The sequence below is a fragment of the Perognathus longimembris genome, chromosome 4 (assembly GCF_023159225.1).
Source record: "Perognathus longimembris pacificus isolate PPM17 chromosome 4, ASM2315922v1, whole genome shotgun sequence".
Lineage (NCBI taxonomy): Eukaryota > Metazoa > Chordata > Mammalia > Rodentia > Heteromyidae > Perognathus > Perognathus longimembris.
In genome coordinates, this window is record NC_063164.1 from 10,402,462 (window position 1) to 10,420,234 (window position 17,773).

At 38.4% G+C, this 17,773-nt stretch overlaps 1 protein-coding gene across 3 annotated transcripts in view; it reads left to right on the forward strand.

Annotated features, from left to right (window-relative positions):
• The first annotated feature begins 419 nt into the window (after nucleotides 1-419).
• Dock10 (dedicator of cytokinesis 10) overlaps nucleotides 420-17,773 on the forward strand; it is a 192,464-nt gene continuing 175,110 nt past the window's right edge. For all 3 annotated transcript variants that reach the window (XM_048344649.1, XM_048344651.1, XM_048344650.1), the window contains exon 1: nucleotides 420-1,005. In XM_048344649.1, coding sequence (XP_048200606.1) covers nucleotides 844-1,005 — 162 coding nt within the window. In that variant the 5' untranslated portion in view covers nucleotides 420-843. The remainder of the gene's footprint in view (nucleotides 1,006-17,773) is intronic.

Here is a 17,773-nt window from a genome sequence, read left to right on the forward strand (position 1 = left end):
GAGATATTTCCAGCCCTGCAAATCGCCTATGTAAATATAAAAATGTATCAGGCTGCAGAACTCTGTGTGTGGGAACAGAACAACTAACTGTTAGTGAAAGGAAGTCATGGGGTGGGGTGGGGGGGGCAGGGGGTGGATACTGGGTCTCTCACGTGGGTTTGGTGAATGTGTGCATACTTTTGGATAAATCATCTGGATTCGGTAAATGCTACATCTCTTCTGAGCCAATTTTATTTCTGGAACTTAAGAGGTCTGAAAAGTAAAAGCTCAGTGACTTTAGAAAGATATCCAGCAAATTTTCCTTCAGGAATTGTTTGCATTTTAAAAAAATGAAAAAAAAGAAGGAAGGAAGGAAGGAAGGAAGGAAGGAAGGAAGGAACAAGACAATCATTTTCACTTGTTATAAGCTGATCTTTTGCCTTAGAAAAGCATGTCCACACAAAGTCAGGCTTTCGGTTGTTTAATTTGAGGAAGAGCAACTAATTATTTGTGTGTCAGAGTGAGTAGGAAGAGAGTATTTATCTGAGCTTCTCTCTGAAGCAGGAATCCAAGAGAGTCATCGTAATGAAGAAAAAAAAAACATGCTCTCAAAATGAACTGAGACATATTTACTGGGGCCAAATTCTGTGATATTGTTGACTGTGTTTAGTTTCCGTGGATCAAATCTTTCCCATCTCTGCATCCAAGCTATTTGGCCTTGATCAGATGATCAGAGCTCAAGAAAGTGATTGGAGGGCGAGCTGGCTGCAGCTGCAGTGTAGGCTGTTCTCAGAGACAAGGAGCCACTGTTTTTCAAACATAGCATCCATATAGAAGTTACTCCGTAGGCTCCAGGATGCAGCGATGGGCTGCACTGCCAGCATTGTTCTGCTGCAAGCTCTTCGCTCTGTGGTCCAGAGGAGCTGTCCACACATTTGTAGACGACGCCAGCAGGAACCATCCCACGAAACTGTGCCTCTGGAAAGTGACGATGAAATGAGTAGACCCAGAACACTGATCATAATGGTACAGTATTCCTGGGAAAGTACATTCTTTTGGTTGGACTGTTATTACTGAAGTGTTGCAATTCAGTGGGGGAATTGGTGCTCAGCTTTCAAGTCAAGCTATGTGGGACCTTTGCTGTACTGTTTGGGAAAAATCTTTCTGAGCCATTGCTGATTTTTCTTCCCCTCTTAGATCGGTCACTGAAATGTGCAGTTCGTGTGTCTATGAGAAATCTTCTGCCTAGCTTTTTGTATATTGTTAATTTTGTTGCAGGGGAAAATAGAAAAATTTGGAGTTGTATTTCCAAATCTTCATTTGAAAAAAGAGCCCTGAATGTTTGATTTTAAGTTGCATGTATCCAATCAAGTTTTATAGATGAGGGAGGTCGGATCTCTAACTTCAAGCTACTTGAGGCTTCTCCCTCTGACTCTTGCCTTTCCAAAATGTCTAGCTACTGCCCCATATCAGACTACATCGTGAGAGTTCTGTGGGATGCATGGTGTTTTAATTAGAAAGCTGTTCCCTGCCACTTGTCAAATTAGATTGTGTGTGTGTGCACACACGCACGCTTGTTCTGATTGTAACAGATAGTGGTGCTTTCTCTTTGTGCATCTGATTTGTTAATAAGGTAAAATAGAGAATAGAGACTTTCCTCACTTTTAGGTTTAAGAAAGATCTGCATAGTCACTGAAATCCCTTGTTAGGATATACACAGAATGTAAAGTTTCCCAAACTGGGGAGAATTGAAGTCCAGGTGGTTTCAGTACAACTGAATTTTCTCTTAGTTTTCAATGCTCAGATAAGAAGGCTGTAATACATAATGAATAAAAATGCCTGTTACGTTAACAGTTCTTAAATGAAAGTCACTTGGCTTGGGCTGTGACTCGAGGGACAAAATATCAAATAATATAACATCCTAAGCCAACTTCCTCAGCAAATCAATATTCCATTTTAAAAAGCAATATCACTCTTGAATTTGGGGCTATGATTATCTCTAAATGACACTCCTAAGTAGGATGAATTTCATACTCATTCCCACTGTAAGATGATACAAATTGAATTTAAAAGGGTTTAAGATATGGTTACGGTCAAAAGCATCTGTTTTGGAACTCTTATTAACAAAAAGATCACATTCACACACACATCACATACACACATGTGCATATGCATATATATGTGTGTATAGTATTACCAAGGTTATGAATAATAGTGTTGTTACGTAGGATATAAAATTATACAGTAAGAATTTTGTGAAAGTAGTTTTAAAATAATTAAAGAATTTTAAAATGTACTGATAAATACTGCTACTTTCCAAAGATTCTTTTGCTTTCTGTGGTTCCTTTTATTATGAGGTAGAATGATGAGGAACTTACTTCATCTCATGATAATGCTCCATATATTTCAAAAAGGCTGGAAGCATTTGGAATGTTTGGCCACAAATAAATGACAAATTCCCAATGACATGGCTGTGGTACCCTGATTTAATGTTATGCATTGTATATGTGTGTGTGAATGTCATGTGGCACCTCATAGATTGTACAGTTTAAAAATGCTAATTAGAAAGTTTACAAATGCTCAACACTGCAATCATGAGAAAACAGTTTCTTGTGGGCATCACATCACTGCTAAATCGCAGCACAAGTCGTACTCGCTCAGTAATCTCCAGAGCTTGTGTTCTTCTCATGCTCTTTACACCTCCACAGGAACAAGAACGAAACTGATCAACTGAGATGTGATCAGTAAAATGTGCTCACACAGAGTCATTGCACACCTTGAAAATTTCCTCTGGCAAACTCCACAGTTCACACATTCAACGATTATTTATCACTTGCTCGTAAGTACTACTCTAGATGAGTTTGATGGAGAGACACCTTGCATGGCACTAGGGACAGACAAAGTTTAGGTTTGGAAGTTGATAAATCAAGCACTCAGCCTCCTTTTCTTTTTTGTCATCCTGGTGTCTTTGTATTTGCTAATTACATCCCCCTTTTATTTCTCATTGTTATTCGTCACCAAATTTTGTATATCCGTTTGAAGTGGGGAAGGATTAAGGTCACAAACTCAAACCAGAGCATCTAGGTTTTAATCCTGACTTCACTATTAGTTTTCTGTGTAGCCTCAAGCATGCCCCTTAGTTTCTATCTCTCTTCATCATCTGCAAAGTAAAGAAACAACTTATGTGGATGTGTTGAAATATGTGCCAAATACTTCGATGGACACCTGGATATATTAGAAGGACATCACCAGAGTGGTCCTCAAACATTCTCACATTTGAAGGAAGTTGGAGGAGGTGATGGAATGAGCCATGTCACTTGCAGTGAAGGAATGTATGTCTCAAGTAGAAGGATAAGGCTGAGTGAAAGGCCTGGAGATAAGCAACAGCCTGGACTACCTGAGGGACAGGCAGGAAGTCTGTGGACAGGAGGAGACATCAGGGAGGTCCTAAGGCACAGATTGTGTTCGGCCTCACCTACTGTCACAAATCACAGCATTTTCTGAGTGGGGACACAGGAGACACAGAGGTCAGATAGAGTGAGGGTGGTGGAGACCTTATGTCAGGTTTTGGTCCTCTCCCTGCCACTCCAGATCTGTGTTCTTTTGACAAATGACTCTGGTTTTGTGTCTTGGATTCTTTATTCATAGAACATGGAGAATAACAGTACCTACCAGGGAAGTTACTGTAGGAACTCAGTGACTTCACACTGGGAAAGGGCTTAGCTAGCCCCTGGTGAATACCCGAGGCTCTGATAAGTAGGCATTCATGAATTTGGAGGGTATCAGAGCCTATGGCTACAGAAAGCAGAATAATTGTGAAAGCAACTCAGTTTGGATGCTGTTGAAATGACCCCAGCAAAAGACATTTGATGTTACACAGGGTTGTAAACGGTGGTTGGATTCTAAATATATTTCAAAAATAGAACTTGTAGGCTCTGCTTGTGAGTTATATATGAAGAATGGTGGGGAGAGAAGGGTTGACTGTGCTGGATTTGGCCTTGCCATCCACAAATACCAAGTTGTCCTTGAGATGGGAACAGTACAGAAACAGAAGCTTTGAAAAGGAGTCTAGGCTCACTATATCAGTGCTTCATGATATAGATCTGTTCATGAAGATGACAAATATGCAGTTGGAAACAGGAGCCAAGAGTCTCAAGGAAATGTACAGGGAGCAAAGTCAGCACCAATGTAAATACCGCCACATAATTGATGAGCGAATAAATGACCACTCTCTCTTTGAATCCCTAATAGTATTTACAGTGTATGCAAATCCACTCAACAGTTACCCTTGCGTTGCTTTCCAATATCTCTTCAGTTATTTCAATGAATTTTGATTTGCTTTTTCATCTTAGTGTTCGTGTAGTTTTCCTGTTTTATTGATAGCTAAGAAGGACACAAGAACTGTCTGTTCTTTGCTATTGTGGTGCCCGGCACATGGTCTTCTACGTGAGAATCTGTTGAGTACTTGAAAGATTTATATAGTGAATATGAGTATGAAAAACGTGTGGATACATATGCTTTCTTAACCCCGTTGAGGTACTGGGGATTGAACTCAGAGCCTAGTGATATCTAGGCAGGTGTTCTAACCACTTGAGCCCTGCCTGCAGGTCCATGGTTAGTTGGTTATTTTTGAGGAAGGCTCTCAGTTCCCGCCCTGGCCTTCCTGACTGCAGCTGTCTTGCATGTGCTTCCTGTGCCTCTAGGGATGACAGCACAGACCATTGCAGCAAGCCATTGTCTTCTCCATTAGCCGGGATAAGCAGCAACCCAGCTTCTCTCACTTTTAACTGAGGTAATTAGGGAATGTTAGGACGTGTGATCTAAAGTGGAGAAATGTACTAATCAAAATGGAATTGTTTTGTGTATTTGGAATATGGACATGTGAATCGTGCATCTGAAACTATTATGATGGCATGCAAGGTGAGCTGGGGAAAATGAATACATTCTTTCAAAAATCCTAATATATCTCTCATGCAGAAGTTTCTCTGGTTAGAGAATTAACAGAAATCTTATATATGAATTCTTCTTCTTCCTTGCTTTTTAAATATTTTGTTCTAAGACATTGTCTAACTTAATGCATGCTCAAGACATTGTGTAACTTGATGCTTGTAGATCTGTTTACCAATGTCTCATCATATCTTAGTAATGCATCAACAACTCCAGAAGTTGGCTTGGTGTTCAAGGCTTTTTCTTCTCCACAAAACAAAAGAAGTATTTCTCTGATTATACTTCGGAATTTAGTGGTGACCTTAGAGGAGTAGGAAAATGAATTGCCCAACAGGCTGCTCTCTTACACTAGTTACATGACAAATTCACATAACAGATTCGCAAATCTCAACTCAAAAGTGACAAAAAAAAAAAGTTGAAAATCATGAGCTTTTTAAGGTGATTCAAACAGTAGAGACAACAGTGCCTATAACAAGCCAAATAACATTTTGGTGAAATACAGAGCAAAATAAAAACAGCCAAAAATGTGGTGAATCCGAAAGGTGAAATTTCTAAGTCTAAAGTGTGCCCTATGTGACAAACCTTTCAGAGCAAGAGAATTTCAGTTGCTGCCCCAAGACTTGTATTACACGAGTCTCTGGGACTCTCATATTTTCTACATTTAGTGTTCTTAATGAATTATATGGTATTGGGGCGGGGGGGGGGTGTCAAATTGTATCTGCAGCCTGTAGACCATGAAATAAGTATGACAAAATAAGTATGACAAGTGGGATAGAACAACTCCTGTCAGGTAAATGATATGCCCTCAAGTTTGAACTTCTAGAAGTACTTTTGCCATAGACCAGACTCAGATAAACCTGGGTTTTTCTCCTGGTGGCCTATTATTTACCTGAGAACACTCTCCCTCCCCACCCCATTTGAAGTCAAAAGACCTAATGTCAGAGTCTTATCTGTTACTTAAAAGACAGGATGATTGGAAATGTGGAGTCATTCCTGAGTTTGCTAAATGGGAATTATTTTTTTAAGTTGGTCTTATTGATGTATAAACACAGCAGTTATCCACTCTTTTATGGGGTTGGGAAGTCCAGGGGTTTGAACTCAGGACCTCAGGCTTGCTAAGCAGGCACTCTGCCACTTGAGCCATGACCCAACCTCAAATGGAAATTATTATCTATCCTGTCTGTTGGAAGCAACAATCTTCTTTCTGTAGAATCAAAATGTGAACTTGTTAGTATTGTAGAGTGATGGAGACTTGCCCATCAGCAGACAATGTTCGTTCCTGCCAGAGATCAACTGTAGTCTACCGGGCCCGTAAGAGGTAATTTTCCATTGAATAACTCACTCGGCACAATGATGAGGCAATCTTCAGTAAGGCTTATTCTGTTTTTTCTACATTCATCAAACATGGTATGGTGAGTGTTTTCAAAAAGTGATAAGTCAGAGAGTGACCCATAAAGATGTTACCAAGATTCCACTTGAGTTACTTTTAGACCTTCAACCAATTTCCATGTGGTTCTTCCCTCTTGAAGGCAAACACAATGATCCTTATTTCTCAAGTGCCTTAAGTATTTGAGATGAAAAAAGGAAAGTATTGGCCAGAGGCAAGGATCAGCTCTCGAACACCCGCCTAGCAAGTATAAGACCATGAGTTCAAATCACAGCACCACCAAGAAAATGAATTATTAAAAATTAAAGGAGGAAATAAATAAGCCAACAATCTTTAAAAAGGAGGCTAAGTGAAGGAAATGATTGTTTATAAAAATAATAACTCTGTATCTGTGGAACAATTTTTTTTTCATATTTCTACTATATAAAATCAGGACCAGAAGGATCTACTACGGGAGCTACTTCAAAGGAAATAATCTCTTCTTATCCGTAGAATAAATACTAATTGTAATAAAACTTCATCAAAGAGGCTTGTCACATGTTTTGACTGGTGCCATCTTTTTGGATAACTGCTAAACTCTGTGAATCTTGATGTTCTAATTTCACTCTGGAAAAGATGACTCTTTAATTCACTGACATGCTTTGGTCCTATAACAGAGAAGGCATTGGAGTGGTCTGATTTTTCTTTTTTTGTCTGTTGTGCAGCTTGAACTCTGGCCCTGAGCACTGTCCCTGAGCTCTTCAGCCGAAGGCTATCACTCTACCACTTGAGCCACAGGATCACTTCTGTTTTGCTCGTGGTTAATCAAAGATAAGAGTCTTATGGGAACTTTTCCTGCCTTGGCTGGCTTTGAACCTCGACCCTCAGATCTCAGTCTCCTTAGTAGCTAGGATTACAGGTGTGGGCCACCATGAGTGGCCTAGTGGTCTGATTTTAACATGAAGCTTGGAAAAGGTATTTTTCCATGTGAACTAATTTTCATCTGGATCCCATAAATCTATAGAAAATGGACACATGAGCTGCATCTTCTCTGCAGTAGAAGGATTAATTGCATGTACTTGGAAACTTAGTAATTAGCAACGCAAACCTTTGAGGCTCAGATTTACAAAACTCCAATTACATCTGGTGTCAGTTAATCCAAATAATCTTGCATATATCCAATTTTTGAAATCATACAGAGCAAAGAAACAATGTTTAAATTTTAAAATAATGACAAAGAAGAAAATCAAATATCTATGTGGGGTGGGGGTGATATATAGAACTGTAAACCAAATCCAACACACAAGTGCAATTCTACACAGATAGAGATGTAAATGAGTATATATACAATAATCAAGTATTATACCTTTTTGGATACAAATGCTTTATAAGAAGCCATGGTTTAAAGATTATAAAGGTTATATTACTAAATAGAAGCACACTGTTATAGGGTTAGAAAAAGGGGCTGGGAATATGGCCTAGGGGCAAGAGTGCTTGCCTCCTACACATGAAGCTTTCAGTTCGATTCCCCAGCACCACATATATGGATCACAGCCAGAAAGGGCACTGTGGCTCAGGTGGCAGAGTGCTAGCCTTGAGCGGGAAGAAGCCAGGGATGGTGCTCAGGCCCTGAGTCCAAGGCCCAGGACTGGCCAATAAATAAATAAATAAATAAATAAATAAATAAATAAATAAATAAATAAAATCACGAGCAGTTAAAAAAAGTCCCTTGTATATTATTATATTGTATTTAAAATATAATATTGTCATTATATTGTATTTAAAATATAATAAGGTCTGCCTGTTACTTATTCCTTTATTGCATGAATGGATTTTAGGCTTTGTCCTCAAGGCCTTATCCTTTTTCTTTCATTGAGCACTAACATTGAGAATAAGATGAGTCTTTTATGTGAATGTGTTATTTCTGACTTGCTTCAATACATGCTTTCTGGAAAGTCATTTTTTATTCTCTCAGATTTCCTCTCTACAGTTTTGATTTGCTTAGGTAGGGGGCTAAATCTTAGGATTTTAGAAATTCATGCTTTGATCTAACATGTCTCTCCAGAACTCGTATCTTAAAAGCGTGGTCCCTGTCTTGTGACACTTTGGCAAGGTGGTGCGACCTTTATTACTTAGGGTCTCAGGAGAGGAGTCTGGTTTATTTAGCTGTACCTACAAAAATTGTTAAGACCCCATTTTCTTCCGGTTTCCTTATTTTGTTTCCTTGCTGCCACATGGTCGGATTCCCTAGAGATTTCCACCACGATGTGTCCTGTAGACAGGCCCAAAGCCATATCCCAACCAACCCCCAACTATAGCCTATAAGACCCAGCCAAAAAGGAAACCTTATTCTGATGAAGATATTTTACTTTTTGTAAGATTATGTCTAACAAAGCCAAAATGCACCTCGTGAATTTGTCACAGGTAGATGGTCGAAACATGGGAAGTCCAGTAGAGAACTTAGAGGCCACTGCACCTTGCATTTATCAGCAACTGTGGGCAGTGGGCTGTAGACAAAGCCTGTCCCGCTCTCGTGAAGTTTTTCCGATTGGTGACTGAGGTAGAACTCAAACTAACATGAAATTGTCAGACTGGAATGTACACCTGTGAGAGTTGCATTCTACTTTAAGAATGCATCCTTTGAACTTCCAACTTCATCAAAGCAGTCGGCAAAGGAACTTCCTAGGGAAGTGGAAATAGAACTGACACGTGGGGAAGGAAAGGACGCTAAGGAGAAAAAGAAGAACCTATTGTACTATGAAACCAGATGAGAAAATGACAGGTGTCAGTCAGTCCTACTTTTCATTGCTTTGCTGTAGGTTAAGGGGAAAAGTTCATGGCCCTACCTCCCTCATCAAAGCATTGACTGGCTGTGTGATCTCTGGGTCAATTAATCAAATTGTCAGTTTATTGGATTCCTTGGACTTAGAACTGGAATAATAAAAGAAACCTATCTGTATTTGTTTCCTATTGCTGATGGAACACATTTCCACAAGATACTTTGAAACAACACATGGATTCTATTACAGTTAAAATAATGCACATTTGTTATCTCGTATTTCTGAAGCAGAAATCCAAATTTATTTCAGTGAGCTGGAATTGTCAGAACCACATTTCTTTCTGAAGACTTCAGAGAAGAATCATGCCAGTCTTTTTTTTTTTTTTTTTTTGGCCAGTCCTGGGCCTTGGACTCAGGGCCTAAGCACTGTCCCTGGCTTCTTCCCGCTCAAGGCTAGCACTCTGCCACTTGAGCCACAGCGCCGCTTCTGGCCGTTTTCTGTATATGTGGTGCTGGGGAATCGAACCTAGGGCCTCGGGTATACCGAGGCAGGCACTCTTGCCACTAGGCTATATCCCCAGCCCGTCATGCCAGTCTTTTCCAGCTTGTAGACGCTATCTAAGCACTTGGTGTGCCGCCCTAATCCTTCAAAGTTAGTACTGTGGCACCTTCAAATAAACTCGCCCTCCTACCTCCTTTTTCTGTTTACTGGGATCTTGTAATGATACCAGACTTACCTAGCTCATCTGAAATCTCTGACTCTAGGTCCATGACCTTGATTCCAGCAGCCTTAATTTCTCCTTGCTGTCTAGGGACATATTTACATCTCTGGGAATGGAGAGGAAGAGGTGCTCATTGGTAGGAGGCTTTTTCCTTTCTACCATACAATCCCAGAGGGCTATTTACAGATTCAATAGGCAAATACAAGTAAAGCATCTACAGTCATGTACAGTGAATGGTAAGAACTCACTAAGTTTCAGCTACTTGCATGACTTTTAATTCCTTGACGAAATTAGGTGCACAAAGGTAATTTGCTTTAAGCAGTGAAGAAAACCGACTTGAACTCCTAAATTAAGTAAAACTTAATTTGTGCTTCCTGGACTCTGAAGGACTAAGAGTTCAAGGTTACCTTACTTACTAAAACACTGGAATAATCATTGATTAGTTTATTCACCTGAAGAAATTATTTAGTGATATTATTATAAAAGATTGCTTGAGTTTCTCTTCAGTGTTATTCACCAATAGCCTTGCCTTTCATCATTTATCAAGTGTATATTGCATTATTTCAGTTTTCAAATTATGCAAGATTTAGAAGTTCTAAGAAACAAAGAATACACAAGATTGCAAATGAAATGTTTAAAATGTAGATAATACCACAGTACAAAAAAAAGCAGAACATCCGTGAGAGAGCAAGTATTTTAAAATTCAGTAGGAACAATTGAAATCATTAATATAGAGACAGGCAAAGCTGTATCTCATTTGTAATGTTAAACTATTTTACTGTGCTCTGATGTGAATAGATATTTTTTATAACCAGTTTATAATCACTAAGACACTGAAGAATTGAAAATTCCAGAATCTCAAACCTTTTACAAATGAGGACTCAAGGTAATGTTTGACGTATGAATGAATGACTTCAGGCATATTGTTTGGGTCATGAATGCATAAAGTAGGAGATGGAAATAATGTAGATTCATTTGGTAAATCATTGACATCCTTGTCCTTGGTCTCTGGCATCACCAATGGCTGTTTTGCTCTTCATGAGACACCTTTCACCTTTCACCGACCCACAAATTATCTTAAATTCTGCTTTAAGATGGAGAATTAATAGCCCTAACCAGTAGCTTTCCATGTTAGTACAGCCAGGCATTTCCTAGTCACTTCTGCATATGCAATTTAAATTTTCTAGGAACCATATTTTTTAAATTTTTATTGTTATTATAAAGGTGATGTTCAGGAAGCCTATAGCTACATAAATCAGGTAATATGTACATTTTTGTCCATACAATGTCAGTCCTTCCCCTGCTCTCTCACAGTTTTTCTGTCATCGCCACTTACAAATTGTATAGTTCATTGTCAACATAGTGTGTACCACTGATGCATTCGTTCACCCCCTTCATTTCTGTTCCCATACCCTCTCAAAGACAGGTAAGCAAATGAACAAGACATAAAGAAAAGAAACAGTGAAGAAAAGAAACACGCTTATTTCCATTTCTTGGAGTTCATTTCAATTATCATTATTGCATATGATCAGATGCATATAGGTATTGCAACTTTGTGTTTCTCCCCTAAGAAAGAGTAACCTCGTTGGGTCTCACTGTGTGTATGTGTGTGGGGGGGTGTCTTACCTCATTTAACATGATTTGTTGTAGGTTCATACATTTCCCTGAAAATGATGTCATATTTTTCTTTCTAATGGCTGTGCAAAATTCCGTTGTGTAGAGGTACCATATTTTTTTTGGATCCGCTCCTCTATTGGACTGTTTCCATAACTTGACTATTGTGAATAGTGCAGCAGTGAGCATGGATGTGCAAGCATCTTTATGGTATTCTGGCTCAGGATGTTATGGGTAGATGCCCAGAAGTGGTATGGCTAAGTTGTAGGGAAGATCTGTGCTTAGTTTTTGAGGAACCTCCAGACTGCTGTCCAGAGTGGTTATAATTATTTACATTCCCACCAATATCGCAATAGGTTCCTTTTCCCCATATCCCTGCCAATATTTGTTGTTCAAATTCAAAATGATGACCTGTCTTACTGGAGTGAGATAGAATGTCAGAGTTGTTTTGATTTGCATTTCATTTATGGCTAGGGGTGATGAGCATATTTTCATGTGGTTTCCTTGCCATCCTTACCTCTTCTAAGAAGTCTCTCCTTAGCTCCCTTGCCCATTTAGTGATTGGTTTGTTAGCTTTGGGAAGGGTTTGTTTCTTGAGCTCCCTGTATATTTTAGATATTAGGCTTTTGTGTGATGTGGTGCTGCAAAAATCTTCTCCCAGTCTTTTGGCCTTCTTTCTAACTTAGTAACTATGTCCTTTACTGTGCAGAAACTTTTATTTTAATATAGCCCCACTTGTCAAGTCTCTCTCCTCTCTGTTGTGCTCCTAGGACTCTATTCAAGACGTTTCTACCTATACCTATACATTCTAATGTTTCTCCTACTCCCTCTTCCAGTAATTTCAAAGTTTTGGACCTGGTGTTGAGGTCTTTGATCCAGTTTGAATTGATTTATATTAGTGCATGGTGACAGATAAGGATAAACTTTAGTTTTCTGCATATGGATGCCCAGTTTTTCCAATACCAACTATTGAAGAGGCCATTACCCACCCCCCACCCCCATTGACTACCTTTATTTGGCTCCTTTATCCAATATCAGACAACTGTAGGTATATGGTTTTATCTCCATGTCTTCTACTCTGTTTGATTGATCTTCAGGTCTATTTTTGCACCAATACCAAGCTGTTGTTGTTGTAATAGCTCTGTAGTAGAGCTTGAGGTGTAGGATTGTGATGCTCCCCAAATTGCATTGTTTGCCTACAATTGCTTGGTCTGTTCGGGGCCTTTTGTTCCATATGAGGTTTGATTTTTCTCTATATTGGTAATTAACTTCATTGAGATTTTGGTGGAGATTGTGTCAAATTTGTACATTATTTTTGGCAGTATGACAATTTTCACAATATTAACTCCACCTATTTATGAACATGAAAGGTCTTTCTATTTCCTGATGTCATCTTGGACTTATTCAACATTTTTTATGCTGTTGGTATACAGAAAACTATTGATTTTTGTGGTTAATTTTGTATCTTACTACTTTGCCAAAGTTATTGATCAGCTCTAGGAGCTTGGAGGTGGAATCCTTTGGGCCCTTTATATATGAGATCATATAGTCTGGGAATAGAGATAGATTGAGTTCATTTATATCTTTTTCTTGCCTGCTTACTCTGGCCAGGAATTCCAGGACTATATTGAGTAGGAGTGGAGAGAGTGGACATGCTTGCCTTGTTACTGATTTTAGAGGAAATGGTTTTGATTTTTCAGCATTCAATTTGATGTTGGTTGTTGGTCTGTCAGAAAGTTTATTATTTTGAGATAGGTTCCTTCTATCCCTAGCTTCTCCTGAGCTTTTAACATGTTGGGTTTTGTCAAAAGCATTTTCTACAGGTGCAGTTGATTCTGTGGTTATCATCTTTGACTCTGTTAAAGTGATGGATTACGTTTATTATTTACATATGTTAAATCAGCTTTCCATCTCCACTTCCCTAGTCTGACTGCACCTTCATTTCCCAGGGCACTCTATCACACTGCATGTCTCTGCTGACTAAGGATTTCTTCAGCTCAATGTCTGGAATCATGAGGAATCCGGTGCTTTCTTAAAAATTCAAAATTTCTATATTAGCCTCTATAGAACAAGAAAGTATTAGGAATCTGAAATTATAAACTATAGGACCAAGGAAGCTAATCAATATATGTGTGGCTTTTGTGAAAGTGACCACATAAGGATAGTCGGTCAATTCCCAAATTAGAGTCCCCCACGTTCTTCTAATGCAGAGATGGGGCGGGGGCCTGCAGTTCCAAAGTCTGGACACAATGTTATTTTCATTTAGGTCAGTACTGAGGCTTAACCTTAGGATATCAACATGACTGTTTTTGGCATAACTTTTTTTGCCTAGCTCATCTCTACCTCTACCTCCTGAGCAGCTGGGATTATAGACATGGGCCGCCATGCCCATCTTTTGTGTACAATTTTAATTGAAACTCTACAGATGCCATCAATGTAGTGCAATGAGAATAGTAGTAATTCCAATAGTACAGAAGATCCTATCTACTTTCAAATTCTCTTAGAGGAGTACATCCATTTGAAGATGAAAGCCAATTCTGTCTTCCTGAGAATAAGGGATGACTGTTCCAAACCAGTCCCTTGGCATTTCTGGAAGGATTCAATACAACTATAATGAGTTGAAATTAATCTATAGAGAAAACTAGTGAGAACAGATACAGTAGAGTTACAGAAGGCAACTGCGGAGAACCCTTTGGTCCCATGACAGAGGCAATGAGAAGGTTGTTGACACTTCAAATTAAACCCTGTATATATCTCTGTTTGGGGAGTAGACATGCACATCTGTTATCTTATAGAAATATTAATCCCAAAATGCTGCTACAAAAGTAGGGTGATACAATTAGTTATGAAACCATGGAATAATCAAGCTGTCTGAGAAATAAGGGACTCGGGATTAATTCTCTGAAATCTTTGAATTTGTAGCTTGACTTGTGGAATGATAGTGACTTCACACTATGCTGCTGGTGATCTGTGTTGACAGTATGGAAACACACTTAACACAATGCTTGGTTGTTCTAAGACTATTCCTCTTTTTCACCTGCAAGATGAGAATAGCTGCTATTTGCCTGCATCACAGATATTGACAAGTAGTGACTTGTATAAATATAATCTGTTTATTGTTTTGGTTTTGTTATATTAAGCCATTCTGGTATGCATGACTATTCCTTAGATTTCCCTCAATAAAGAACATTAGAATATCTTTATATTTATTTATTTTTATTGAGTAGTTGTACAAAGAGATTTCAATTCCAGAATTTTGGCTATTAGTACAACGCAACTTGTAGGATATTGATTAGGAAACTCATAGAATAAACAAGACACAGTGATAAAGACAAAGAGAAATGCAGGTAAGGAATAATAATGCTCACTGAGCAAAGAAAGGAATGTTGTGTGAAACATGGGTGCCCATGATTGTTAAAGGGGATCGTTGTAAAGCTTACAGTCCAATCAGGCTGTTCTTGTACCTTGCTGAAACAGTGTCACATTTCAGCTTGGATTGTACTTCCACTCTGATTTTTATTTCAAGACATCTCTTATTTAATGGTGACCACCATCTTTTGTCAAAATTTCTCTTAGGTTGAAGAAGGCTGATGGATTGAGGCTTAAAGATTTCATGCATCCATTTCATTTCTTTGGGTCTGAAAATTGAGTGATCTGTAGCAAATCAGGAAACAATGGTGATCGGATGGCGTCACATCTTCAGGGGCTAATGTGATAGGCTTGTAGACTGTTACTGACCTATAGACATGTGAAGCAATGCTGTCTGGAGTTAAGGCTGGTTTCTCTGCCCTCCTCAGCAACACACTTTCCTGCAGATACAAACTAACTTAGCTCCAGCACCTGCCCTGCCTTGGATTATCTGGTACTCCTTCATATTCTTCATGGTTTTATACATCAAAAGCTTGAACCCTATTTATTTCCCAGAAGTTATTTTTTTGATACTTGTTTAAAAATACCATGTGGGAATTACTTCAGTCAGTAAAAATCCTAGCCACATTTTTATTAGCTTTCTCCATGCCAGTTTCCTTTTCCATATATGCTTGATTTCATAGCAAATGCTGCTTTTTTATGTGCATAACCACGCTCCTAACTTAATATTGTGTTGTTTCTGCCATGCTTGTCTGACTTCCCACTCAGAAATTCAGATTTGGATGTCTCAATTCAAACTTCAGCGACTTCCCAAAACACAAAGCCAACTGCTTATCAGAAGACAGTATTTGTAAAAGTGTAGCAAACCAAGACAGAGTAAACAAATATGATCATTATATTGGAAACAGCCACTTCCATGCTTAAGTTCCTACTGTAATTTGCTAAGGAAGCATAGTCATCAAGTAGAATACCAACTTCTGATATCTGATTATAAAATAAAGTTTGGGAACATCCTCCACTCAATCAAGCTACAGAGCAAAATTGGGAATATTTACTTAGTATGGAGCTCATGGATCTATATGAACACATAATTCTCAACCCTAGATAAGACTAAAAGATAGAACAGTGTCCATTCGGTCCCAATGTTCTATAGCCAATGGACAGAGTCATCCCCTGAGCTCTTAATTGGCTACAACAATATTTTTTGGACCTAAGTGCTTTTTTAAAGATATGGACAAACTGTCTCTTTCATCATTCACATGGTTCAATGGAAGCCTCTATTTCTTTGTGTGTGTGTGTGTGTGTGTATGTGTGTGTGTGTAAATGTGAGTATCTGCTTATGGATGCAAAGAGTTAACTGGCACTGACAAGTTTATACATGTTTATTCAGAGCCTCAATAAAATATAATTGGCCATAAACCCAGCAAGTGCTGAGGCTTAGTTCCAAGGAAACTAGTTATATAGCCCACACTTTGTCACACTTAGAAAATGCTAAGAACACTTAGAAACGCATTTTCTTTCATCCTCAAAAATGAGAATTATTTTCCTCTGCCTTGGGGATACAGTGTGATAAATGTACAAATGTCATAAATGACTTTGTTATCAGTTTAAAAATTCACATATCAGAAGAAGTAGATTTACTGACTTTCAAAGGAAGGATAAAACAAATTTTCTGGATAATTGAAGTTTAAAATTCCCCCCCCCCTTTTTTCTAAGACTGACATGCAGGCATTTATAGTTCAAGGAGACCAGTTCAGGCTTATGTAAATGTTAATGGTCTGGAAAGAATTGGTGACATTTGTTTTCTATATTCAAAGCAGCATGTGTTATCAAATGTAGTTTCCTCTTTATAGTTGAATAGGGCAAAGATGGAGGCCAGGGGCCTTAGGGAAAGAATCACTCATCCACATTTATAAATTACCTAATATAACTATTAGGTATCAGGAAAGTATAGCCCCCACAGAAATGGCTTTCAAAACAATTTGGAGGGAAAGAGAGGGCTGAGAGTGGATGATATATTAGCTGAATACTTGAAATTGTTTGCCAAATACCCAAAGGCGTCAGAGAGACAATTGTGTCCACTTGTATTTTATGGGGTAATGTTAATCAATTAGCTCATTTCTGCCATAGATAGTAATTACATTCACTGGAAACCACAAGAGTATATTAATAATGCATTACAAATTTCACTTGGCACTTAAACATGGCTCTTTGAAAAGTTCTTTTTTATATATAAGACACATGGTTGAAGCAAAATTTATTTCCCTAGAAATAATCCTGTAAGAAGAAAAAAACAGGGCTTGGAATATGGCCTAGTGGCAAGAGTGCTTACTTTATATACATGAAGCCCTGGGTTCTATTCCTCAGCCCCCCATATATACAAAAAGGCCTGAAGTGGCACTGTGGCTCAAGTGGCAGAGTGCTAGCCTTCAGTAAAAAGAATCCAGGGTCAGTGCTCAGGCCTTGAGTTCAAGCTCCAGGACTGGCAAAAAAAAAAGAGAGAAGAAGAAAAAAAAAGACATAAGATTTTTACAAAATACATCTGGCCCTTTGTGCATAAATTAATACAGTTCACATTTTTTCTTGAAGTATTTTCAAATAAATTCTCAAGAGATTGTTTTAGCCTCCAAATGTAAATATAAAGTACATTTTAGAAATGCCAGTTCGATTCTTAATAATTACAGAGCACCTGCTATATTCAACTTCTGAAATGAAGTCTCTGAAGAACACAGATAATTACATAAATAGTTGTGTATCTAAGAAAAAAGTCAAGAGCAATAGAATACATCTCTGACACAAAATGAATTCAATCTAAAGAAGAAGAGGTAATTTCCACATAAAAGCACAAAACAAGTGCCAAGAGGTTTGAGCAGAGGAAAAAGGAAGAGTTGAATCCATCTAAGAAGGTCTGGATTATGTACAGAATCAGACTGAAATGAGGGCAGGAAAGTTAATTGCAGGCTGTCTTATGAATGAACATTGTCTTCCCCTTAGAAG